Source organism: Ursus maritimus, assembly GCF_017311325.1.
Source record: "Ursus maritimus isolate PB19 chromosome X unlocalized genomic scaffold, ASM1731132v1 scaffold_X1, whole genome shotgun sequence".
Taxonomy (NCBI): Eukaryota; Metazoa; Chordata; class Mammalia; order Carnivora; family Ursidae; genus Ursus; species Ursus maritimus.
In genome coordinates, this window is record NW_024423319.1 from 27,427,841 (window position 1) to 27,454,244 (window position 26,404).

Here is a 26,404-nt window from a genome sequence, read left to right on the forward strand (position 1 = left end):
GAGCACTGTCTTTTGTGTGAGACTTTAGAAGGGCCCCTAATAGTGTTCATCTTGCTTGAATTGTTGCCTTTAGAGACCTGACTTACTAACTTGGATGTTTCATTCTTAAAATGACTATCTTTGAAGTGACAGAGTTCTCAAATGAAAGGAGCCTGAAGGATTGACCTGCTTCAGGATTCTGTCCTTAAGAAGTGTTCCTTTCACATCATCCACAACGAGGTGATTTTAGCCTGAAATATTTCTAGGGGAAATCATATATTCTGTATTTTTCCTGAGAGTAGCACATTGCCGCATGCTGGTTTGGGCCCCGCCAAGTTTGCATATGCCATAATTCAGGCAAGGGCTGGGCTGAGATTTCCCTTTGAATTGTCTAAGGAAAAAATAAAAACATGGTAAAGCCTGAAGGGGGATGTTTAGATGTCTTTAAAGAGACAACCTTTTAGATATCCAGTGGGGAGGCAATTGAGGAAATTTAGGAAATACCCTTATCTGTTCATTAAAATAAATCTTCTTTAAGGATATTTACTTGTCAAAAGACAGGATTAACTCAGAATATTTGTCTCTTCTCAAAAACAATCTTAAAACTATTCTAGATTTGACTTTTTGCTACTTTGGAATGGCCTCACCTGCATATAGCCTCAACTGCTGAGCTCTTACTTTCTTCCAGTGTCCTCTCTCCTTGTCATGAGTCCTTTCGAAGGCTGACTCTGTCTAGTCCTAGTTAAGCTCGTTTGCTCTGGTCCTGTCCTCAGGCAGGCAGAGTGGCTTGGCCAGTGCCCTCTTTATGATAACTCTTTATACTGGAGGATGGTGATGAAACTGCCTCTTTGTCGTCTTTCACCAGCCCTTAAGACCCCAATCCCACATAGCCTTTCCTTGTAGGGCCTGTTTTCTAATGCTTTGATCATTTTTTCCTGCTCTTCTCTGGATCTTCTCCAATTGCTTTGCAAGTGTTTTACAACATAACCTGATGAGCAGGCCTAATCTAGGGTTTGGCTTCAGCTAAATATTTAATTAATGCCTTAGAAATAAGGAAGGTGGGTCAGTGTAGGGGCAAGAGCACTGGACTAGGAGTCAGAAGACCTGAGTTTTGTCCCTGCTTTGCCACTTACTAGGCTTGAGTGGAGCACCACATTTGGACAAACCATTGGAGTGTCTCTAAGTGTCCATTTATCATCTGTAAATTTGGGATAAACACATCTGCCCTTCCTGCCTCCCACAGTGAGGCTCATGAGATAACGTATGTGAAAACATGTCCTGTGGCACCAAAGCACTACCCAGACACTATGTGTCAGACACCTTCTAAAAGCTTTGCATATATCTAGTCCTTAACGGACAGTTATCGCCCATTTTACAAGCAGGAAATGGAGGCACAGAGAGTTGAGTAACTTGCCCCAGGTCACACAGCAAGTGACAGGATCCACTCCGACTGGCTCCAAAGTCCAGGTTCGGAAACTCTCCACTCTGTTGCCTCTCCAAATAAACTTTAAATGACCAACAGAGCCATGTCATGTTATGGGGCCTGACTTTCGAAAGCAGTCCACACGTAGGTATATGCTACGGGGATGGAGGATCTAGTCTGTCGTGGGTAGGTAGGCCAGGAGAGGTAACCTTTTCAAAAGCGACAGTTTAGGTTGGCCATTGCGTTAAGGCAGCTGTCCGCCAACGGGGAGGTCCTCGTGAACACGATGCAGGAACAGGAATGCTGTACCAGGTCAGGTCAGGGGTTCATTCAGCCTAGCACACCTATATCTTCCTGTACAAAGTGCTCTTAGCTTTTAGATTCAAAATCTACAGTTTCTAAATAGTCTCTGGGAACCCTGACTATCTTTCCTGGTTTCTTTCATCTGTCTCTAGCTTTATTTTCTATGTTAATTCTTAGAGCTGTAAGTTTGGAATACTTCCCTTAGAGCTGAACTGTTAAAGAACGATATTAGTACCTCCTTTGAGGTTTTTTTTTTTTTTCCTGCTGTAGTCTGAGAGTCGGAAAGAGTTCAAAAAAGAGTTTGGAGAGAAATGTTAGAAGAATTCGTATTTACCCTCTAAGCGTTTGAACACTTGCAGGGAAATTAGAACCTATATCATGAAATGGGGAGGTTATGCTATATAACACTATATTGAAGACCTGTTTATATTGGAAAAATTGCACCATGTTGATGTCTTTTCATTCACACCCATGGGATATGGAGTACAGTATGAACTTCTTGCCAAAATCAAATCTGCAGGGAATTACGTTATAGTGGTGTAATGGGTCGTGAAGTATCATTTTGTGGGAGACCATAGAGATTTCCTTTTATGAAAATAACCTCAATCAAAGTTGAAAACACCTTTGTAGGATGGGGCAACTTTTAGAAGAACATGATACTGATTGAATTATAAATTTCCTCATTCTGACCAGGATCTGTACAGTGAATCAGGATAAATTTGTCAAAAGAATGCTTAGGAACCAATGAGAAAAGTGACATCTCTGTATCTTAGCATTCAATTCATTTTTTCAAATGTTTCCTCTAAAGAAACATCATGTTGAATTTGTTGCTTAATTTAAATAATTTGTTTAATGAGAAATCTATTTTTATCTAAAAAATAAATTATGGCAAATTTATGATATCATCAGAATAGGTTTGAGCAGAGAGCCACCACCTTAAAGCTTTAGAAAATGTGTCCTTTCATAATCTTATCATGTGGCCGCAGGCACTTTTTTGCCTCTCGAGGGAAGCATTGCAAAATCACAGCGGAACTTACTGAAAACGTGCTGCTTCAATATTCCTCCATCCGTCCACCCATCCGTCCACCCATCCGTCCAATACTACATGCCAGGTACTCGGTTGGACACTAGGGATATAACTGTGAACAAGACAAACGTGGCCCCTACCTCATAGTACTTATGGCCTCCGAGACATTCCTTAAATGGCAGAGAAAAGAATCATGAGTTGGTAGTTCTATAGCAGTTCTTTGAAAGAGGAGAAAAGGATAAGTGAAATGAACTCTTTAGCCTTATCTGGATGTTGCTAAAACTTTTCTTTGAACAATGTTCCCTGAAAAATTGTATAGAAAGTATTTTGAGGGACACTGTGAATGTACATGTAGAAGAAAGGAAGACAGAAAGCGATACATGAAAAGAGAGAACGGGGCTCTTGAATCACGTTGGTTTAGTTTTCCTGAAGGCGTTAGGTAATAATGACTATATTTTTCTATAGCAGTTTATGTCTCTCGGAGCAATTATACCAACCATGTGAGGTAGAGCAAGTTTTATTTTCCCCATGATGTAGATGAGAAAACTGAGGCATAGATGTTTTAATTGCCCAAGACCCCATAGCTACATAAAATTCAGAGCTCTACCCCCCGAGTTTTCTATTACATCATGCTGAAAAATCCCAGCCTCCAGTGTAAGACCCTATAAAGCCTGGAACACTTCACCGAGTGCGACATATTCAAGAAGCCAGAGTTTCCGATACAAAAGAAAGAAAACAAAGTACAACAAGGAAGATGTTCCTGCGCTTTTGGCTATTAAATAGGTCACCCACTAAAAGGCTATTTTGGTATAAAATTTTAGAGGGCATGTAGTACATTCACCAGCATCACTGACCTGATTCTTCACTTTCAAGATCTAAGAAAATCAAAGCCTTTTTTTTTTAGAAGGGAGGGGTGGATCATTTGGGTAGCTCGAGAGAACGTTCGTTGGGAAATTTGATTTAGCCAGGCTATGCTCCAGATTTCCTGTGAGACGCCGTTCAGTAGAGGTGATGTCGTTCTCGGGAAGGGGACGGCTCTGTATCTCCACGATGCAGGCTCAGTGATTTCTCTCTTCCTTCCTCTCTTCGTTTCTCCCTCTCTCTCCGTCCCTTTCTCCCTCCTTCTTTCCCCTCCTCTTCCCTTCCCTATTTTTGTTTTGCATTCTCTTCTTATGGGGGCATACCTGACAAATTGTTAATATTTAATTTGCTATAAAACAGCTCTCCCAGGCAATGGCCGCTCACTATAATTTCAATCTCCAGAGCTGTTCCGGCCCCCAGGTACACTGGGATCGAATTAGAATGGAAATGTTTCCCCTACAGTTTTGTTTATGGCAGCATAGGCACTCTGTTATTAACTGGAAAATTGAGACTTCTAAGGAAAATAATAAACTTTCACCACGTTTCAATTCAACTCTTTACTCCAAACACAGTATCCGTCTGGCTTAGGGTGAAACATTTCTTCTAATATTTTTTAGTCTTAAATTTAAATATCCTAGCTTAATAATGAATACATTTGGGCCCATTGAATTGTATTTTCCCCCCAGTCTAATTCTTTTTCAATTTGTTTGCATTTTAAAAGCAATAAACACTTTTTTCTCAAGTATGCCATCTTACTTACAAAAGGGTCTAAATTACGTATACGCATTCTGTCTCTCTCTGGAACCAGAGGGCTGTTCTGCAAAGACACCACAACTTCAAACCTAGGGAAGACTGCCTTGACACTCTGCACCTGTGCCCCTGAAACAAAACCCTTTCCTTCTGCCCGGCCTAATCCCTTGTCTGTTCTGTGCTGGGAGGAAGGTATGGAAAAGGAAGGGGATTACTTTGAAGCAGTCAGCGATCTATGAAACGGAGGTGTGGAAGGGTGTGTTTATCTGATAGGTAGCATTAAATTGCAGAGACTTCCAGATTAATCATGTCGTACAATTTTCAACAGCTTATATTTTCTTTTCTTTTTTTCCCCCTGCAGCCACTAGGGAGGAAAAAAGATTAGAGAAACTATCAAAGACTGTTGGCCCATTTAGTCTTTTGGCTACTTCATTTATGAGCAGATATGGGAGCTGCCTGAGGTTGATGATTTAACATGTGGGCTGGGGGTGGAATAGATCTCAAACGTACCTGTTCCAAAATTGTGTTAATCCTTTCGACTTCGCAGTCAATCAGGTATCGCTTTTCCTGCCTCCTGTCCATTTCTTCAATGATGCGCCGGAATTCTTGGACATCCTTTATGTTGCCCACAGACCTGGCTGTCACTTGCCAGTTGTTTTGCACTGCTGCTTCCATAATCGCTTGGAGAATGGAAAATCCTGAAAGAAGGAAGAACAGCGATGATGATGTTTTTCTTTTTAAACTCTTCCTGTAGGTATTAAAGGTTCCACTGTGTTTTTATTACAGTCCGTTGGGTCCCTTCGAATCTTATCCACTGTGGAAAGCAGGCTTACTCTTGACCCCAGACTTAACCATCCAGAGAGTCGGCATCTCTGTCTTGCTTTATTTTTTTTAAGATTTTATTTGTTTATGAGAGAGAGAGAGAGAGAGAGAGAGAGAGAATGAGCAGGGGAGGAGGGGCAGAGGGATAGGGAGAAGCAGACTCCCCACTGAGCAGGGAACCCGATGTGGGGCTCCATCTCAGGACACTGAGATCATGACCTGAGCCAAAGGCAGGCGCTTGACGGAATGAGCCACCCAGGTGCCCTCTATCTTGCTTTAAAGGAAGATTCTACAACTTGGGGGTACCAGGCTGGTCGTTTATCAAGCCCAGACTCAAGCAATCCTGGCTGAATTGTAGTACTTAACTGTTTTGATTGACATGCATTATCAAAATGTCTCTGGAATGAATGCCAAGGCTTTTCCCTTGTTTCTGGCCTCAGTGTTTCCTGTTGCAGCTCATGTCTTTCATCTTCCACTAAATATTCTTCGAACAAGACATAGCTTCGGTAGAGATAGAACCTTATTATAACATGGCTGATTCTTACATGGATATGACTATCCAACAAGATACATTATGTCTCCCAAGTAAAAGAACTAAGAAAACCTGACAAAGACAGTTTCTAACAAAGATATACTGGTCCTTTGATCCTAGCATTATGAGAAAGTTCAGTCATGTTAAGTCCTCCTCAGTTCTTCCCCTTTCTTCATTAAATTTACCAGGGATTCTTGGTTCCTTTTTAGTTAATTTACATCTGACAACTATTAACTACTAACACCCTGGATCTATGATGAATGGGAAAGACGGAAAAGATGTAATGCTTGAGTTCTGGGTAACCCTTTTGGAAGTGGGGTTGAGAAGTTGGGAAGAGCAGGATATCTTAAAGTAGGCGCCATAGAACAGCACAGGATTTTCTACGTACTGGTCATTTAGAGTACTTACGTCTCTAATACCATGTACATAGTTTTGCTTCTGGTAGGAATCCATAACGTGAGTATAATTTCATCAAGTGTGCACATCATTTTGTTGGGATCTGGTCAAAAGCAGCTCCCTTCTTCCCATAAATTTAAATGGTTTTCCATTTATATTCCGGCAATAACTAATGGCAATGGGTAATGGGAATGATCTGCAAAGCCAGAATGATCTGTGGCATGACCATTTGGCCACTGGAGCAATAGGGGTTGGAGGAAGATCACGGTGCCCTCCGAACACATTTCAGGGCCTGTCCTGTGGTGTAAGCAAGCTACGGCTGGGAATCTTCATCACTGCACCATAGAAAATGGTATTGACATTTGGAGAGCACGCTTGAGGGAGATGGCAGCAGTGACTCAGCCGGTCATTATGACTCCTTTGTGTGCTGGGTGTATGCAGGAAGAAGATCACAAATGAGACCCAAGCACTTGGTAATTTCCAAATGAGCAATTTCAGCATAGGAGCTCAAAATTACAGATCAGAGTAAATTACCATTGCTTTAAATGTTAATTCTTACTCTTTTTAAACCAACCATGCATATTTATTTCTCAGATTTACATTTTCCTGTGGGTTTTCTGTGTGTTCTCTGCTTCAGTGGGAGTTGAGGGCACATGGTGGGCCAAAGCACAGGATTAAGAAATAAACAGGAAGAAGGTGATTAAAGTATTTGAAAATCTTTCTTAAGCAGTGTACAATAAGGTCTCATTATTTTGAATCCTACTAATTAAGAATTTATGAAATTCAGCAAGGACTAGGTTGAATTTTACTTCTGTACTATTTACGAAGAAAGTATTGGCTGAATAATAATGGAAAGGAAATTACATCAGGGAGTCTCTGATATGTTTAAACTTTTTAAAAGGCCCTTTAGCAAAAGACAAGTATTTTTGTGTATTGAGTCAAAAGTCTACGTTCTTTTTTTTTTTTTTAAGATTTTATCTGAGAGAGAGAGAGAGAGAGAGAACACGAGCAGGGAGGAGAGGGAGAAGCAGGCTCCCTGCTAAGCTGGGAGCCCCATGCGGGACTTGATCCCAGGAAACCAGGATCATAACCTGAGCCGAAGGCAGACACTCAACCAACTGAGCCACCCAGGCGTCACATCAAAATCTATATTCTTATCATTTCTATTTGCCAGTTGTATTCCACCACTTGGGGTGACACGGACAAAAGTTTAATCCTTTTTCCGTGTGACAGTCCACATTTTTTAATGACAGTTAACATATCTCCCCTTATTTTTCTTTTCTTCAGAATAAAGATGTCCCAATACTACAATAGTTACTTTTATAACATGATAGGTTCCCTCACTCTTCTGTCTCTCTCATGGATATTTGTCAATATTTTATTGACTTGAATAAATCAGATGTGATCTGACCAGTGTGGATGACAATGGGATTATTGCCTGCTTTGATTTTGGCTGTTATTTTGGCAGCCTAGGATTGCTAATATTTTTATCTATCTATCCATCTATTTATTTAAAATTTTTTTAAAGGATTTTATTTATTTATTTGAGAGAGAGAAAGCACCAGCTAGAAAGCACAAGCAGGGGGAGCAGCAGAGGGAGGCGGAGAAGCAGACTCCCCACTGAGCAAGGAGCCCGATGCGGGGCTTGATCCCAGGACCCTGGGATCATCATCTGAGCCAAAAGCAGATGTTCAATGACTGAGCCACCCAGGTGCCCCAGGATTGCTAATATTTTTAAATTGCCACATTATACTGTTAATCGACACCAAGCTTGGATTCAACTAAAGCATGTCGGTTCTCTCCATAAAAGCTTTGCTATGTAATGACTCACCATCCACGTTCCAACATTTGTTCCATTCCAACCTGCTTTTGTCTCCCTTTCTTGAATCCCTCACCCCGTACCAGTCTGTACGTCTCCCCCATTTTTACATTCGCTCAAATCTGGAAGAGGGTTTTGCACACTTTCCCAGTACTCTCATCGTTACCTGCTCAAGGCAACTATACCTGTGTGTCTCTGTTTCTACTTTCTATAGACCTTGATGGATGACTCTCGTCCCCCACGAAACTTCCCTAACTGATCTCTCATTCATTTCTCCAGAGACGGGTAGACTTAAATGCAAGGGAAATTAGTTCCAAGCAATAAAGAAGCTGATCAGAAGAACTGTATGACAGGCAATTAAAAATTCCAAATAAAACTGGATAAATAAATTCTAGTATAGACGCTTGGAATGCTATGCTGCTGTTAAAAAGATGGCCCAATCTCTAGATAATAAAAGAAAGGACTTCTGCCATATATTTTTATGGAGAAAAAAAGCTGAGAATAGCACTTATACTATAATCCTATTTTTGTAAAGAACAGCCCCACCTCTTTGTATATGTATAGAAAGAATGCAAAGGAGTTGGCAGTAGTTACCTCTGAGGTTTAGGATTACCAAGAACTTGTACTGGCACCACCCCTTACCTATGGAATGTTGACGATTTTACAAGAAGCAGGTATTATTTTCTGTAAGTACAAAAACAATAAAGGTGAAAAGATATGACTCATTCTGTCCTTCCGAGTGCAAGCTCCTGGAAGACACAGGTGACAGATGAGCACAGCTCTGTATGCTGTCTGCTGCCACCAGTAAGCGGCCTCTTAATAAACACGAATTTTATAGATCTTTGTATACTTTGGTTCTTTGAATCATGTGAGTGTCTTACCTATTCAAAAATTAAATAGAGAAAGCCCCTGATTTTTTAATGAGCTGGTGTCTGGGGCCTCCTGGGCGATGAGCCGTGCTCATATTTTCTGAGCAAGTCAGCCCTGTGGCGTTGTACGGCAGCGCGTTTCACCAGGCAGTCTCCCTGTGTCTGCTGGAGCATGTGGCTGCGTCCTTGACAGCCCTGGGGGCCACGGTCACCTCAATTTAGTACAGATCCTTGAGTAACCCCCCCAAAAGCTCTTATTTGTTTCTGTACCTAATTTATTATGGTTCGACTGTTCCCCGTTGCAGCTGCCCAAAGAGAGTAAATATGAGTTTGAGGGCGGAAAAAAAAGAAAAGTTTGTCTCTGGAGGCAGAGCCAAAGCAGGCGTTGGTGCTTGTAGGAGGTGAGGTGCTTAACGAAGCCTTGGCTTTGTAAAAATAAGCCTGCTGTTTTAGCAGCTTTAGAATTGTCCTCCACTCTGTGTGAGCTGTAGCGTGCCTGACTGAAAGCTCCTTTGGCTTGAGCAGCAAGTTCTCTCATCTTGATTCCAGACCACTGTTGTTGTCCACCTTCTTTATCTTTATTTTATTTTATATTTTATTTTTTAGAAAAGATTTTATTTATTTACTGGAGAGGGAGAAGGAGAGGGAGAGGGGGAGAGAGAGAGAGAGGGAGAGAGAGAAAGAGAGAGAAGCAAACTCTCCGCTGAGCAGGGAGCCCGACATGGGGCTCGATCCCAGGACCTGGAGATCATGACCTGAGCCAAAGGCAGATGCTTAACTGACTGAGTCACCCAAGCACCCCTTCTTCCTCATTTTAAAGACTGGGAGTTACCACATAGGTAACTGGGCGAATGCTGGATTGTCTTCTGTGTTCAACCAAGATAATGCAGGAACAGGATGGTAGAGGGGCAGCAAGGTGATTATGGATGAAGAAAAGGGCCCCAACTATGACCAGTTCAATCCTACTGGACTGGTCATTGGGCTACTCTTGCTAAACAAGGAAGCCATTGTGGGAAAGGCGAGTGTAGGGATGCTGTGCTGTACCACCAGATCCCCCTTCAGCACCAAAAGGCTTATTCCTTCAGTTTCTGGAAAGGTTGTTGGCTAAAGAAAGCTTCAAGTCAAGCTCCCTTCCCAGAGCAGCCTGCATCCAGTGACTGCTTGTTACAGGGTAAAAAGGCACAACACCTCTACCCCAGATGGGATCACTCTGGAAGGCCATCCCAACTTCAGAGCTCCCTGAAGGTTAGGCAGATGCCTCGTGAGGACAGCACCACAGCCCAGTTCCTCTTTCTACCCAAACCCACTTCCTTCTTTTTCTCCCACAAGTGTTGGTAGTGAAGATACTCCCCAAGAAACATCAGCATGCTGATCTCCATCTCTGCAGATGCTCCCAGGGAATTTAATCTGTGACTATTGGGTTGACCTCATGGCAGGCATGGCAGCAGATACAAAAATATCTCAAATCTACAATTGTCAAAATCACTTTCACGGGGGGAAAAGAAGGTCAGGATTTTGTTCACTACACAAATGAAATGAAAAACTGCTTCATGCTGAACAAATTTAGTATTTGATCTAAAAACAGAAGCGTAATAAACTGGCCTGTCCTCGGTCCCATTCTCTCAGCATTCTGTCCTTTTCCAGGTGCTAGCGTAAGAATGGCTCATGGCTTAATGTGTTACCCCCCCCCAGCTAACACAGTTGCATTTTAGCAGTAGCCTTCACATAAGCCAGTTTGGAAGGAAAGGAAAAAGAATGTTGAGCATTGTTTTGGGGTCTGCCCATCTCATGAGGTCATTCACATGATGGCTCTGAAAGTCGGTGACGTGCTTTATGATCCCCAGGCTATAGCACTGAACAAATGAACAGCTGGTAGCTGATGGGAATCTCAGAGGCCGGTGGAGTGGGGGGTCAGTGTCCGTCCTGCCTGTGTTACTTGACTGAACTCAGCTGAAGGAAGCATTACTCTATTTTTCTGCATCTTTACTTACCTCTGTGGCTCTTGACTCTGGCTGCACATTATAATCACCTTGGAAGCTTTAAAAAATAGATGTCCAAGGCTCACCCTGGACCCAGGCTTTGTTTTTATTTTATTTTAAATTCCCTGGGTGATTCTCTTGTACAACCAAGGTTGAGAACTGTTGACCTATTCTAAAGGCTACCCAATACAGTGAGGTATATGGAAGCAGGTTTTTTTTTTTAAAGATTTTATTTATTTATATATTTGAGAGAGAGAGAGAAAGAGCAAGTGGGGGAAGGGAGAAGGACAAGCAGACTCCACACTGAGCGAGGAGCCCAACGTAGGGCTTGATCTTAGGACCATGAGATCATGACCTGAGCTGAAATCAAGAGTTAGAAGCTTAACTGACTGAGCCAACCAGACACCCCAGAAGCAGGTTTCTTTCTTAGGTGTCCCTCATGACTGGTGGAAAGGTTCTGGGTGAGAAAAGCATGATCCAAGAAGGGATATATACCCTCTGGAAATAAGCAAACAAAGGTACAAAGGCAAGAGGGGAAGGATCAGTCTAGGGTTACAAATCACTTCTTCCTGTGGTAGATGAGGAATCTGGGTATATTGAGTACGTGGGAAGCAGACCCTAATGAGTTCAAAGCCCTTTACAAATGTCCTTCTTCTTCTGAGGTAGCATCTGTGTTTTTCTTTCTAAGTATAAAATTAATATGTGCTCATTTTGGACATTTGAAAAGACACAAAAAACATAAAAAATAAAATACAAGTAGAGGTGACTCTGTTCCTCAAGGATAACCACTGTTAATATTTGATATATTCTTTCCATTTTATTTTATATAAATATACCACACGCTCTTTTTTTTAGTAAAATGGATTGTGCTATTTGTGTCTTGTCTTTAAAAAGGTAACATTGTATCTTGAACATCATTTTATGTTGTTAAATGTTGTCAGACATGATTTTTAATAGTTACATAGTATTCCATCCCTTAGACATATTTAATTTATTAAACCATTCCCCCAATATGAAAATTTCAATTGTTTCTAATTTCTCCCTATTACAAATAATGCTGTGATAACAACATTCATATAGCATCTCTAATTATTTCCACAGGATAAATGTCTAGAAGTGGTAATATCAGGTCAAACATTTATGGACAACTTTAAGGCTTTTCATACATATTGCCAAATTGCCCTCCAGAAAGGTTGTACCACTTTATGTCCCCACCAGCAGAATACAAAAGTACTTGTCTCTCTGCCCCTTCGCTGGCAGTGAATAAGACATGTGCTCATTTGATAGGGAGATATAAAAATATTCCCTTTCTTGTTAGCATTTCTTTGTTGGTAAAGTTAATGATTTTTAAAAATTTTTGTGTCCATGTTTATTCCTTATATTGATAATTTCCTGTTTATTTCCTTTGTTCAGATTTCTACTGTGATATTAATGGTGTTCTTTTTTTTCTTTTTAAATTATTTTTATTTATATTATTTTTTTTAAGCAGTGCTCTATGCCCAACGTGGGGCTCAAACTCATGACCCCAAGATCAAGAGTCGCATGTTCTACTGACTGAGCCAGCCAGGCCCTTGATCATTTCTCATTGATTCACAAGAGTCCTAATATATTAACAATATTAAGTGTCTGTACTATATGTCACATATATATATTTTTTAAAGATTTTATTTATTTATTTAACAGAGATAGAGACAGCCAGCGAGAGAGGGAACACAAGCAGGGGGAGTGGGAGAGGAAGAAGCAGGCTCATAGCAGAGGAGCCTGATGTGGGGCTCGAACCCAGAATGCCGGGATCACGCCCTGAGCCAAAGGCAGCCGCTTAACCGCTGTACCACCCAGGCGCCCCATATGTCACATATATTTTAATTCAGTTTATTTGACATTTAATGTTGTCTGTGACACATTTGAATGAACAGAAGTGTAACATTTTTATGAATTTAATATTCTTGTTCATCAAAAAATTATGTGAGCTGGAAAGAGGCAAATGAAAATTTCTCTTCTGCTCTTATTCTAGTGTTCACCTGAGCTTTAAACCCAAAACTTATGCGAACCATTCTCTTCACTTCTCACAACTTCTTTGGTCTCCATGAAGTTTCAGATAAATTTTTCCTGTATATTGTGGCAAAGTAAGTGAATAGGGAAGCTACACGTGGAATATGAAGGTGTTTTCTGAGACACAAGTGAAGAGGAAAGAGACAGATGAGAAACCCGATTCAGTTATTTTGGGTTATGTTTTGTCATATCTAAGAAACCTGATATTCAAAAATCTGAACTCAAACCCAGTACTTCAGGGTATGTTTATTCATATTGCAAATGTACTTTTCTTTTTTTTCTTTTTAAGATCTATTTGTTTTAGAGAGAGAGAGCATGAGTGGGTGGAGAGGCAGAGAGAGAGGGAGAATCCTCAAGCAGGCTCCGCACTGAGCACAGGACACATGGGGCTCCATCTCATGACCCCGAGATCATGGCCTGAGCTGAAATCAAGAGTCAGATGCTTAACCAACTCGGCCACCCAGGTGCCCCACAAACGTACTTTTCTTTAAAAAGAATTCATGGAAAGATTCCGATAGAACATTTGAATCCACATTTTGTCATTTTGTTATTGTTTGTTTTGTTTTAAGTTGATTCAAACACATTTGGTTTCCACCAAAATCAATATAGCAATTGTCTACATTTGAGATGCTAATGCAGAAACTCTTCTGTGTATGAGGAGTTCAAGATGGAAAGATCAAGAACCCCTCTGTGTTTGCATATGGATGTCAGTCTGTGGATTTTATGGAACAGGATAAAAACAAATATTCACCCACTCCCGGCCCAGTTTACCCTTAGTGAATTAAGATTTCCCTGAGGTCCTCATTCCTCATAATTGTGTTTGTTTAAGTTTCCCTTTAATTAAGAGCTGACCCTCTGCAAATCTTCTCTTCCTTGCAGCTGCATTATTAGGATGGGACCTTAGCTAATTTGGGAGTCAGTGAACAGAAGGTGCCCTCCCTCCATGTCCCAGTTCTATGTCCTTTTCCTCTTTCCCAGTACAAATCCTCCCTCCACATCAACCCCTTTACTCATACTAGACTGCCCGTGACAGATTAAAACTTAATTTTGACCCCTTCCATGAAGGATTTATGTTTTAAAGTAGAATCAAAGGCTGGAAATAAAGGGGCAAACTCTAATGGAGAAATTGTAGACAATAGTAAGCAGGAGGTATTGTTTGGCAGCCTGAGGTATTCCTGATATCCAAATATCCCACTCGAAGTGGCAACTACTGACCGACTACTTGTCAAGTTTAAAGTTGGCTCTGAAACTGGCAGTGCATGTAATCCTGCCTTTCCTTTTTTCCTTCTCATCCTATTCTTCATTATGAATTTTCTCTCCCTGCTGGTGAATTACATTCTCCTCTACTCTCCTCATCATAAGCTGAGGAGGCATGCCCAAATAGATACACCAGTGTTATTGAGTGAAAGTAAACCTGGTTTGCAGTGTCAGCTAAGAGGAAATTTAGAAGACCATGTGGAGTAGATTTGCTTAATGTCTGGAAAAAGCAGAACAGTCAAGCCTTCTGATCCTCAACCACACAAGGTCTGATAGAAAAAATAATAATAAAGAAACAAAAGCAAAAATTTTAAAATAGGATTACATCAAACTCAAAAGCTTTTGCACAGTGAAAGAAACCATCATCAAAATGAAAAGGCAACCTACTGGATGGAAGAAGATTTTTGCAAATCATATACCCAACAAGGGATTAATATCCAATATATATAAAGAACTCATATAACTCACCACCAATGAAAATAAACAATCCAATTAAAAAATGAGCAGAGAATCTGAATAGACACTTTTTCAAAGAATACAGATAGACAACAGGCACGTGAAAAGATGTTCAGCATCAAATTGTTAGGGAAATGCAAATTGAAACCACAATAAGATATCACCTCACACTGGTTAGGTTAGGATGGCTACTATCAAAAAGACAAGGGGCACCTGGGTGGCTCAGTTGGTTAAGTGTCCAACTCTTGACCTTGGCACAGGTCGTGATCTCAGGGTCGTTAGATAAGGCTCTGCATCAGGCTGTGTGCTGGGTGTGGAGTCTGCCTGAGATTCTTTCCCTCTGTCCCTCCCCCTGCTCAATCTCTCTCTCTTTCTAAAATAAATGAATAAAATCTTAAAAAAAATGACAAGAAGCAACAAGTGTTGGAGAGGATGTGGAGGAAAAGGAACCCTCGTGCATTATTGGTAGGAATGTAAATTGGTGCGGTCACTGTGAAAAACAGAATGGAGATTCCTCAAAAAATTAAAAATAGAAATACCATATGATCCACTAATTCCACATCTAGGTATTTATCTGAAAAATAGAAAAAGGCTGATTCAAAAAGATACATGTACCCCTATGTTCACTGCAACATTATTTACAACAGCCAAGACATGGAAACAACCTAAATGTCCAATCAAATAAGTAGATAAAAAAGATATGGTATTGGGTGCCTGGGTGGCTCAGTCGGTTAAACATCTGTCTGCCTTTGGCTCAGGTCATGATCTCAGGGTCCTAGGACCAAGCCCCACCTCGGGCTCCCTGTTCAGCGGGGAGTCTGCTTCTCCCTCTCCCTTTCCCCCTCCCCTCACTCATGCTCTTGCTCTCTCTCAGATAAATAAATAAAATCTTAAAAGAAAGATATGGTATATATGCACATATATGTATGTGTATATATATATCCACATATATCCATATATATGTATTCCATAATATATGTGCACATATACATATATATATATATATATATATATATATATATATGATAGAATATTACGCAGCCATAAAAAAGAATGAGATCTTATCATTGAAACAACATGGAGGGACCTTGAAGGTATTATGCTAAATGAAAGATGTCAGACTGAGAAAGACACTCATATATGGAATTTTAAAAAAGGGAAACAAATGAACAAACAAAACAAAAACTAACTCATAGACACAGAGAACAGATTGGTGGTTACCAGAGGGGAAGTGGGGGTGGAAGGTGGGCACAAAGAGCAAAAGGGGCCAATTGTATGGTGATGGATGGTAATTAGATTTTTAGTTGTGATCACTTTGTAGTGCACACAGCTATTGACTTATAATGTGGTACATCTGAAACTTTTAGAAATACCAATTTTACCTCAATTAAAAAAAAAGAAATCTAAAAAAAATAGAAACAACTGAAAGCAACTGGAATTTGGATTAAAGGGGATACTACAAATGCCTGAGCACAATTCCTTCATGTTTCTATTTGGTATCTAGGTAATTGTCCTGGGAGGGACTGACTGCAATGCAAACTCACAGAGGGTCCAAGTCATCTCAAAGCTGCTCTGGGGACTGCTGTGCACTTAAGAGATGTCATGTGATGATTGATTGTGCCCATTGATAGGCTTCTTATTTAATATTTCCTCACTTGGCTTTTAATCGCCCTTGAAATCAGTAATTTCCAGTACTCATGTGACTGACTCTCCTAGTAAAGCAAGTGGTGAGTGGCCCAGGTGTTAGCAGGCACTTTATGGGCAGTTGGGGGAGAGCCGACTATAGATGTTAACCAAATAATGCACTTGCAGCTCTGGTTGTGTGGTGGTGGTGGGAAGGCTTTACACATGATTAAAAGGGAGCCTCACTTAGAGGAAGAAGTGCTACCAATCAGCCACAGTATATCTTCTCCCCAAGGCCAAGCTATTCCAAATGGAACCTAGTGGCCACAATGAAGATAACCCCTTACCCTGCCATCCCTCCTCCCAGAGGAGGAACTTTGAATGGGTTCCCGGAAGTGGGTATATTTTGCATTAAGCATCACACCCTGGGCTTCCATTTAGACACAGTAGTTTATAGTTTACATTGTGGCCTGTGCCTATGGAGAAGTAAGGTGGGACTGAGGTGGGACGTAAGCTCAGAAAATATGTGCTTGCATTCTATTAAGAAAAAAGATTTCTTTTTTTTAAATATTTTTTATTATATTATGTTAGTCACCATACGGTACATCCCTGGTTTCTGATGTAAAGTTCGATGATTCCTTAGTTGCGTATAACACCCAGTGCACCATGCAATACGTGCCCTCCTTACTACCCATCACCAGTCTATCCCATTCCCCCACCCCCCTCCCCTCTGAAGCCCTCAGTTTGTTTCTCAGAGTCCATAGTCTCTCATGCTTCACTCCCCCCTCTAATTACCCCCCCTTTCTTTATCCCTTTCTTCTCCTACAGATCTTCCTAGTTCTTACGTTCCATAGATGAGAGAAATCATATGATAATTGTCTTTCTCTGCTTGACTTATTTCACTTAGCATTATCTCCTCCAGTGCCATCCATGTTGCAGCAAATGTTGAGAAATCGTTCTTTTTGATAGCTGAACAATATTCCATTGTATATATGATTTCTTACCAAGAGAGTGACTTCTCTGGAAACATTCTTTGACATTCTTAATTTTGAGAAAGCAAGGCTAAGCCGAACCTCATAACATTCCCAAGTTTTGGGTGTGAGGCATGGATGCTGGCTACCAGCAATGAAGAGAAGAGGTGGAAAGTGTAGGCAGATTTATGTCAAAGAGGAAAGGGGTCTGGATGTGACTGGAAAGGACTGTGGCTTATTCTGCCTGGAAGTGCAGAGATCTCTTGATCCTGATGCTACTGGAAGGCTGTCAAAGGTAATATTAAGGGCAAGCTTTTGCCTAGAGGATACAGAGGGGCTAAAGATACAGTCCTAAGGACAGCAGAAAGCACACTTTTCCTTTAAGGAAAGAAAGTTCCCTTTGACTTAATCCTGTGGTCTAAAAAGTGCTTGGGAAACACCCAAAGTAGGATGTTCAGAACTTACAAGGTAAATAAGCATTTGCATGTGCCCTTTCAGACTAAAAAAAGAAACACACACATAAAAATATCACCAAGATCAACTCATTTTGATTAGTTGTTTTCTTTCAATTGAGTTTTTCCAGTGGGATATGACAGTGGATTTAACAGTATGGGGAAGTTTAGAGGCTAATGTTTCTTCTTGTGCAGGCCTTGGGCTCCCAGAAGAGCGGCTGAATCTTTCCTGGACTGTAGAGGTTAGGTTGTCTGAGATGGCCAGGATTCTCCCAAATCTCTTATCATTCTCAAATAAGAGCCAGAATGTAGCAATGGTCCCAGTCTCTTCATTGTACAAATGAGAAACGGAAGTCCAGAGGGAGAAAATGGTTTCTCCAGTGGTGGATCCCAACTTGACCATGACCACAACCCTTTTCTTGCTTTAACTTTCAATAGTAATGTGAAATGATGTTTCTGTTGTGTTTTCTGGATAAAGATTCATTTTGGTATTGAGTAAAAGTTAAAATCCAACAGGAAAATTGTGGGTATTCCCTGTAACTTTGCCTACAGGACTTTGGTGACTCCTTTAAGGGCTGTGCTCCTCTTTGCTTCAATACCTTTGCACGGAGGAGCCAGGGATTCCACAGGTAAGTCTGTGTATTAGAGCATCTCTTCCTCCTCAAATCTAACTGAGACTCCCCTTTGGTACTGGGGCCCATTCTAATCTACACAGGCTTTGAAACTCATGGCTTGATTCATCCTGCCGAATCACACAGTCCTCATGCAGGACACAGCTTTCTCCAGCATCTTCAATCTCTAGTGACTTTCTCTGGCTGCTCTCCACACCTAGAAAAGCCTTGCTTTTCTACATCCCATCAGCCACTCATTCATCAAAACTCAGCTCAACACATATCTCATCAAACAGATCACCTGATTGAGATAGTGGGGAAATGAAGGTTTCAAGCTCTCACACCCAACCTCTATTAGCTTGAGAATCTTAGACTACAGAGGGTGACCACTCTCTCTCGGGGGTTATGGTTGAATGCCACCTTTAAGCCATTGCTGGAATAACAAGATTTTTTTTTGAATTATCATATATAAATTTTCTCACTTTCATTCCTTAGATTTTAAAGATTTTATTTATTTTAGATAAAGAGAGAGTTCAAGCAGGGGACGCAGGGAGCAAGGCAAGGGAGGGGGAAAGAATCTCAAGCAGACTCTGAGCTGAGCACAGAGCCCAATGCGATGCTCGATCCCACCACCCTGAGATCACGACCTGAGCCGAAACCAAGAGTTGGATGCTCAACAGACTGAGCCACCCCGGCACCCCTCATTCCTTAGATTTTAAATTGAACCGCTTTTACTTTCCCTGTCAAGTTTGGGATAGCAGTATAAATTCACATTTATCGAATGCTTACTTTGGGCCTGGCACTGTGCTAAGCCACTGTACACATTCTTACATCTAATCCTCCCAACAATCCTAAGCATAAGTAATTATCCCCAATGAACGGACGAGGAGATTGAGCCTCAGAGAGGTACGTGTTTATAAATAAATGCACATAACTAGTAAATTCTGGAACTGGGATCCACACCCAGATCTGGCTTCCAAGCTCACGCTCTCCTTTCTCCTCATTAGTGGCTGAAATTACTCCAACATGTAGTTACTCAGGGACGAAGGAGTCATACATTTTTCTCTGTATTTCTTCACAACAGACAGGGCTTTAGAACACATTGTTGTATAACTACCTGAAGACACCCCTGGATTTTTCAGGACCGCTAGGAGGCATGTCGCGCAATCAACTGTAAGCAAATGCTTAACAGGAACACAGGGTTCTCTGGATAATGGCATATCGCTCATCAGTTAATCACCACTTTTGGAGTTGAGCTGGAGTTACTAGTCTGGGTGGGTTTTATCATTGCTTGTGCCCTTATTTATTTCTCACACTGTCTCAGATGCCCCTGCCTCCAAAGCAGCTGTTTTCTTCTGACTTCCCTATTTCTGTCATATTTCCTAGTTATCAAATCTGAGTGTTATCTGTGACTCTTCCATTGCCCTAAGCAAACATGAAGTGAAACTAATTCATCCTTTCTGTGTCTTCACCTTTCTTTATATTCCCATGACTATCAGCTATTTTAAAGTTATTGCTGGTATTTGCTTGGGCTGCTGCAAACAGTCCTTCCCCTTCTGTCCAAGCTGCTAAGACCGGCTTTCACGTTCTCATTATTTTGATTACATAATAGCCATGCTCATTCTCAAAAACCTTCAAACGTTTGTCTTTGCCTCTAGGATAAAGTTCAGAGGAGGTATTATAAATGTTTCCACTTGCTTGCAATCTAGGATTTACCTTCTAAGAAAGTCTTGAGAGGCTCATTAAACCGGGTGAGCTTGTGGTTGTTCCTTTCCCATTCTGGGACTCAGTTTCTTCAATACTCTATTTTGAGGGGTCCCTTAAGGACTATATACATAGGTACTGTCAGACAGAGTTTGGAGAGGGTAGATCAAGAACATTCTATTCTAATAGACAAATGGAGGCTAGGATTTAGAGGAAAGGAAAGATCATCTGAAAGAGGAGCAGTGAGGAAACATCTTTATAAAAATTTCTGTTCACTTAATTTCATTGTTCTTAATTAGTGTTTCACTTGGAAATGGACACTTTTGCTTGAGCTATGAGTGTGAGGGTAAGAGGTGCAAACAAAGCCAGCCCCATCATTGGGCCCCACCTGTTTTGCCACCCATGGCACAGATTACTAAGAAGGTTGGCTGGCCGAGATGGAGGGAAAAGTAGAGGCCTATGGACGAGAAGGCCCTAGCAGCCATCAAAGTCATGGCCTGGGCTTTATTTAGCCAGGGGGTCTACCTAACCGAGTTACTGAGTTGCAAATGACAAACAACCTTGTGGCTGTGACTGAATTTAGGGGCGCTTCAGCAAACTAGAATCTGGGAGGTTTACAGAAGGAGAACCCTGAATCACTTACAGTTAAGATGCCGACTCTAGTGATGGACCACTGGGAACCGGCACCGGCTAGGAATTTATTTGAATAAAATGAATCTAATTAGGAACCATGTAGCTAGTCATCATAATGATTGGGTTAGTGGAGGGACTAGTCAACCATGCCCAAAAAGCTTCTGTGCTCATTGAGGCAAAGTGCTCAGTGACAGAACTTAACAAAATGGCTAAGTGAGTTCCTCTTGGCTGGAAATTTGATCCCACTGGCCAGTGTGCTAGGTCTGTGTATTATTTTGAAGGAGAGGTGGAGTTGTAGGGTCCTATGCAGATGAAAGTATTGATTAAATCCTCCAGGAGAGTTAAGTAACCGGCATAGGAGGGCAGGGACAGTGGACAAGAGGAAAACAATTAATGATGAATATTTTGGCTTAGAGACCCTACCGGAGCCAGCAATGGGCCAGTCCAGCAAGACTTGTTCCCACGCAGCTACTGGGGAAGGTAGGTATGGGACCATTCTGGATCCTCAAGTAGGCCTACTTTTAAAACCATCTTAAATTTGCCAGTGTGTTTTAAAACATTGCTTGACAACCCCCTTAGGCCATAAAACATGTTTATATTTTGGCTCAAAATCACATAGTCATAATGCTCTGGAATCTTCTTAGGGGAATCTTCCCATCTGCAGTGTTTAGCTCTGCAAATATCAATGTAATAGAGCATCCCCTAAACCAAATACAATGTTCTTTAAGGTTTATTTTGAGTAAAGAACACAATCAGCTGCAAAGCTAAAGAGGAAAGGATTCAGGAATTAGTTTAGGAGAGAAACAAGGCAGTGTGTTTCTCCAGCAAATTAATGTTTTAACAATCCCAGGAGTTATACACCTTGTGCCTCAGAGGAGAAATGGGCTTGCTCTGTCTGGTCCGGTATGGATGCAGTAGTGACATCTGGGGCCTCCTCAAGGGGTGCATTGCTCTCCACTGAGGAGCTAAATAGTGCAAAAGGCGTATTTCCTATAAACTCAAAGCTGTGGCAACTGCCCAGCTTAGCGGGCCCCACTTGGATAGAAGATTGTTTTTTTCAGCATGAAATAAATGGATTGTGCCTTGGATGATGTAGCTGCTTCCGTTGTCTTAACCACTGATGCAGATCACAGCGTGAGTGATGTGACGGCAGCAGCCATCCAGAGCCACTGTGAAAGGAGATGCGATAAATGGTATGGCTGGACCCAAAATGAGTTTGGCCTGCATGATTGGCTTCAGGAAGCAGGGCAGGTGCCCAGGAAGGCTTATTCAAGTAACCCAGGTCCCAAGAAGGATAGTCTATGCCAAGGTCCACATTTGCCACACCCTCTGCACAGCTCTGGTTACACTAGAGGGTTATTTTAACCTCAGCATAAAAGGCTGCTATTGTTAGCTGCCAAGAAGAGAGGTCACTATCTCTTACTCCAAGCAGTGCAGTTGGGTTTAACTCATTCAGAAGAGGGCAAATGTTCCTGCTACTTAAAGTATGGCCCCTAAATCAGCATGTCAATTATAGAAGACCCTAAACATGCTGTACGGACACCCTTGCCACTTAAAATATGGTTCACGGACCAGCGACAGTAGCATCACCAAAGCTGCTTGTTGGAAATGCGGACTCTCAGGCCCCACCCCAGGCTTAAATGAATCTGATTCTACCTTTTCACAAGCTCCCTAGGTGATCGGTAAGCACAGAAGAATTTGAGAAGCACTGGTCTGGTCATTATTCTCTATCTACTGAGAACCACACTTCGACTGCTTGACACAGATGGGTGATTCAGAAGGAGGGAAAGCCTAGGCTTTGGGAGAGGGTAGGGATGGGAAGTGAATAGTGTAGGGCTAGGACGGGACCAGGGCAGGAATCGGCCAAGGCCGGAGGATGACTCACGTGCTCAAGCTAGGCCCAGGACAAATCTCTCGACAACATGCTGAGAAATTTCCGTTGATGGCCCTATGACATACTGAGGAGCAAGTCAGGGTCTTCATCCACTGGGGGTATTTCAAGGCTCCAGCCAAGACAGTCCCAGGGAAAATCCTAGATCCTAGCATTAACAGGCTGGAAAGAGCCATTTACTACTCAGGCCAAATGGGCATCTCATCTATTACTCTGTCGTCTTGCCTTTCCCCTCAGCCATGGAAGCTCACAAGGGGCCGTAGCCACAGAGCTCTTGGCAGAAAGATTACAGAGTGTAGTGGCTTCCCCTACAGGCATGAAGGGCTGCATGTAGGGAAGACCCTGGACTGAGTCCTGTAGTAAAGAGGAACAAGAATCCAGGGGACTATACCCAGAGCAACCTGCCTAGGCAGCATGGAAGCTGTAGATACTTGATGAGAAACTCTCGAACCCGCTCAGAGGGGAGGGATGGGGAGTTAATGCTGTACCGTTACCCCTCAGTTGTGTCTCTGTCCTATGTGAGATGCTGCTATTGGATTCCAGGTTTTGAAAGGCTCCTGAAGTTTTGCCTCCAGTGGTTGTTGCCAAAGAACGTATTCCATAAATCCCACATCAAGTCCTACCAACTTGAAGCCAGCCATTTTTCTTCTCCTTGAACCAACCACAAACCCCACATGACAAGACAAAGAGAAATGCTACCTCCTGTGAGCATCCCTCCAGCACCAACTCCAGAGTTAGTCAGCAGGTTCTATGGGGCTGAGCAAAATTTGCCAGCTGATGGGATATGGACATGGATAAAAATTCTGGAAGTGGCCCCGAAGGCATTCCAAGGTTGTTTCCAGGGTGAAGACGCTGTGAGGACTTTGTCCTGACTTTGCCTCGATGGTGGCTGCATGGAGATGAAAGGCTTGTAAACGGTTTCCTGTCCCTAGAGCCTGACAGTCCCCCGTGCCATTTTAATTTAGGCTTTTTGGATTGGAATAGAATGAACGAGCAGGGGAGGTTAATTATCCTAATCAGAAAAGAAGTGAAGCTATGGCCCTTCTAGGTCAGGCACTTGGACAAACCTCCCTTGGCTCCAAGCTTTGGGCATTAGCTCCTCACTTGAATGCCAAAGGATACACAAAGCATCCTCCCCAGTCTTCTGCCAAAGTCCCTGGAGCAAGACGGAGGAGAATTCTTTTCAGAAAATGGTGTGTGATCAGCCTGTGTCCCAGGGCCAGAGAGAGGGTTATCTGGAGGTGGCAGATATGTGGGCACAGCTGGGTGGGTAGAAGTGTGTGGGTCCACCCCCGGGTCTCCCTCCTCTGTCCGTAGTGCCGAGCAAGTTCAATGTAGCTTGCTTGAAATGTGATCATTTCAAAAGATGTGCATCTTTCCCTGAGCCTCCTGAGCCTGTCTTCGGCTGGCCAAGGATGTTGGTACCTCTCTGGAAGGCAAACTCCTCTGGGACTCTTCTGGTACTTCTTGGATCGATATTTTGTTGTTGGACTGGTTAATTCCCAAATCCAACACCTTCCTCTTCTTCCTCTCCCAAGCACTGTCTGTTCTTTGACTAGCTCAACCCTGCCTTCAATGCAGAACGTGCTTTAGCTGATGTATGTGGTAATCCCTCAGCACAGTGCCTGACACGTAGTAGGTGCTCACTAAACGTTAGAGTACTCCCTTCCTTCCTACTAGAGGAGAGTGTGACTGGTACACAGCCATTAATCGTCACTTGTTCTGCCCTCTGAGCCCTGTATTTGATGTGTGATGTGATAGCAATTTTTGATCTGGCAACATAAAGGGAAACATAAAGCCTTAGATAAAGCTAGAGTAGTAACTGTATAATATTAAAGATCAAACTGGCCAATTATTCAGACAGACCCAACAGATATGTCTAGTACCTGCCTTTGAATTATCCACGTACCCAAGGGATGAATAAAAAAAGACCTTAAGCACCATCTTTCAAAACAGGCATCAGATTGTTGAATGATCAATTTGTGGGTCTATTACAATTTGCCTTATCCACACAGAATAGTCCAAGAGCATTAACATCAATGACTCCTAACAGAATGATAGAGCAAGTGGAGGTCTCAATAGACCATTTAATCTACCCAACCCTGCTTCCCCCGGCCTCCTGTTTCCAGCCAATCTGTCTACCTGCTCTTTAAAATGTACTCTTCTGGATTATTTGCAGTAGGGACAGGGAATCCAAGATGTGAATGGCACTGAATAGTGGATACACTTCAATTCACTTATAGTTAATTTTGGCATCTTTCTTATGCTTTATAATTGCATGTGTATCCACATGATATGGGAATGGATTTAAACACAAAGGCCTGGTGCTAGAGGAAATGAGAAACCGTCCCGCTTTCTTATGTTGATCTCTCATGCAGTTTGGACTCATGACTCTCTCCATGCTCGCCTCTCAGACTTATACAAAACATTCACCTCTGTAGAATTGCACTCCCCCAAATCTTCCCTAGTGCAGAGGTTGGGGGTGGGTTCTCAGTTTTAAAAGATGAATGGAAAGGAAAGAGAGGACATTTGACATATTGGGGAAAAAAGTAATTACGAAACATGGATGTTAATGGTCCAACTCAAAAGTGGTATTGGCATTGAGGATAAGTAACCTGGATTACTAGGCAAGCAGGATACAGGAGACGTGTCTTCTGAAGTCTTGGGGTTCGTTCTTGGTATAAAAAGTTTTGGATATGTTTAGAAAAATCTATATGTTGTGATAGATAACTGATACAGACAATAGAGTGATCATGCAGTCGTTCTTTTGATTTCTTGGCCTTGCTTGTGTTTGGCTTTGTTCTGTTAGCTGCCAAGTCTTGGCACCACACCCTTTACTAAGTGGAACAAGCCACCCCCCCACCCCCAGCAGTCAGACTTGGAGGCAAAGTTTTACTTAGACCTTGGGTGAGCGTGGGTTCAAAATCCGATCAGCTGGTATAAACTCGATTTGAAAGTAGGTTTTTCTTAGACTCCTAGAAGCCTAAGTCCCAAGTTTGATGACTGTGGCTCAGACAAACTTCTAGAGCAAGTTCTTCTTATGGGAGGGAGTATCCAGGGGCTAGGTTTACTTGGGGGATAAGTGATGGCCTCAGAAATATTTATCATTATAGAACTTGCAAGGTTTATTTTTCTGTCACTGAAGCTGTATACTATTGCCGTTTAGGGGAAGAAGGACGAGAAATGCATTTTAGACCTGCTGAGAGTTGGCAGAAAAAAATCTTAAGAAGATAAGGCATTTTGTTAAGACTGCCACCAAATCCCAAGACTGCCTGCGGCATTATTGACAGTAAGTAAAATCATCTTTTTATTTATTTTATCTGATTTATTCCAAGACTCTCTTGCCTTTCAATTAATAATGCAAACTTAATTTCAAACTAGCTTCAGGCCAGTAGAACCCTCTTGGAAGTAGTTGCCAAACTTCCTTTTATTTAATTCTTTATTTAATAATCCCATGCTTGTCAGATGGACTACTGTTCTTACACGGGAGGTGGCCTCATCAGCTCTCTTGGGGACAGTCATCAGAAGGACTCTGGTGGCCTATCACAGACGGACTCAGCAAAACCTCTGCTCTTAGTCAACTTGGGTTAATAGTCCCAAGACTGTTTCCCTGGCTTTTGGTACTTCAAAGGCGCTGAATGATAGAGGTAGGCCCTGCTAGAATTATGCATAATGTCAAAAATATAGAGGCCATGCAAGACTGTAGAGATGAAACAATCATAGAACATCAGAATGGAAAGGGACCTTAGATATCATCTAATCTAATGTTTTTATTTGACGGACGCACATACTGAGAGCCAGAGGGGCATGTGGCATGCTCAGAGAATTGGAGACAGAGGAGGAGGGGGAAAGTGCCTTCCAGTAATGTGTACGGAATTTTCTGGGTGCCTGAGTGCTTGACAGAAAGTCCTTGTGTTGTTATTGATATGGTATAGAAAATACCTCTAACGCATATAAGTCCACTTTTCTTCCTTAACAAATATAACCAAATGAA

General features: G+C 42.0%; 1 protein-coding gene across 3 annotated transcripts in view; it reads right to left on the reverse strand.

The window, feature by feature from the left end:
- The window catches only part of GRIA3 (glutamate ionotropic receptor AMPA type subunit 3), a 282,865-nt gene that overhangs the window by 146,074 nt on the left and 110,387 nt on the right, over positions 1-26,404 (reverse strand). For all 3 annotated transcript variants that reach the window (XM_040628391.1, XM_040628382.1, XM_040628376.1), the window contains one exon: positions 4,854-5,041. In XM_040628391.1, the coding sequence (XP_040484325.1) occupies positions 4,854-5,041 (188 nt within the window). The remainder of the gene's footprint in view (positions 1-4,853; positions 5,042-26,404) is intronic.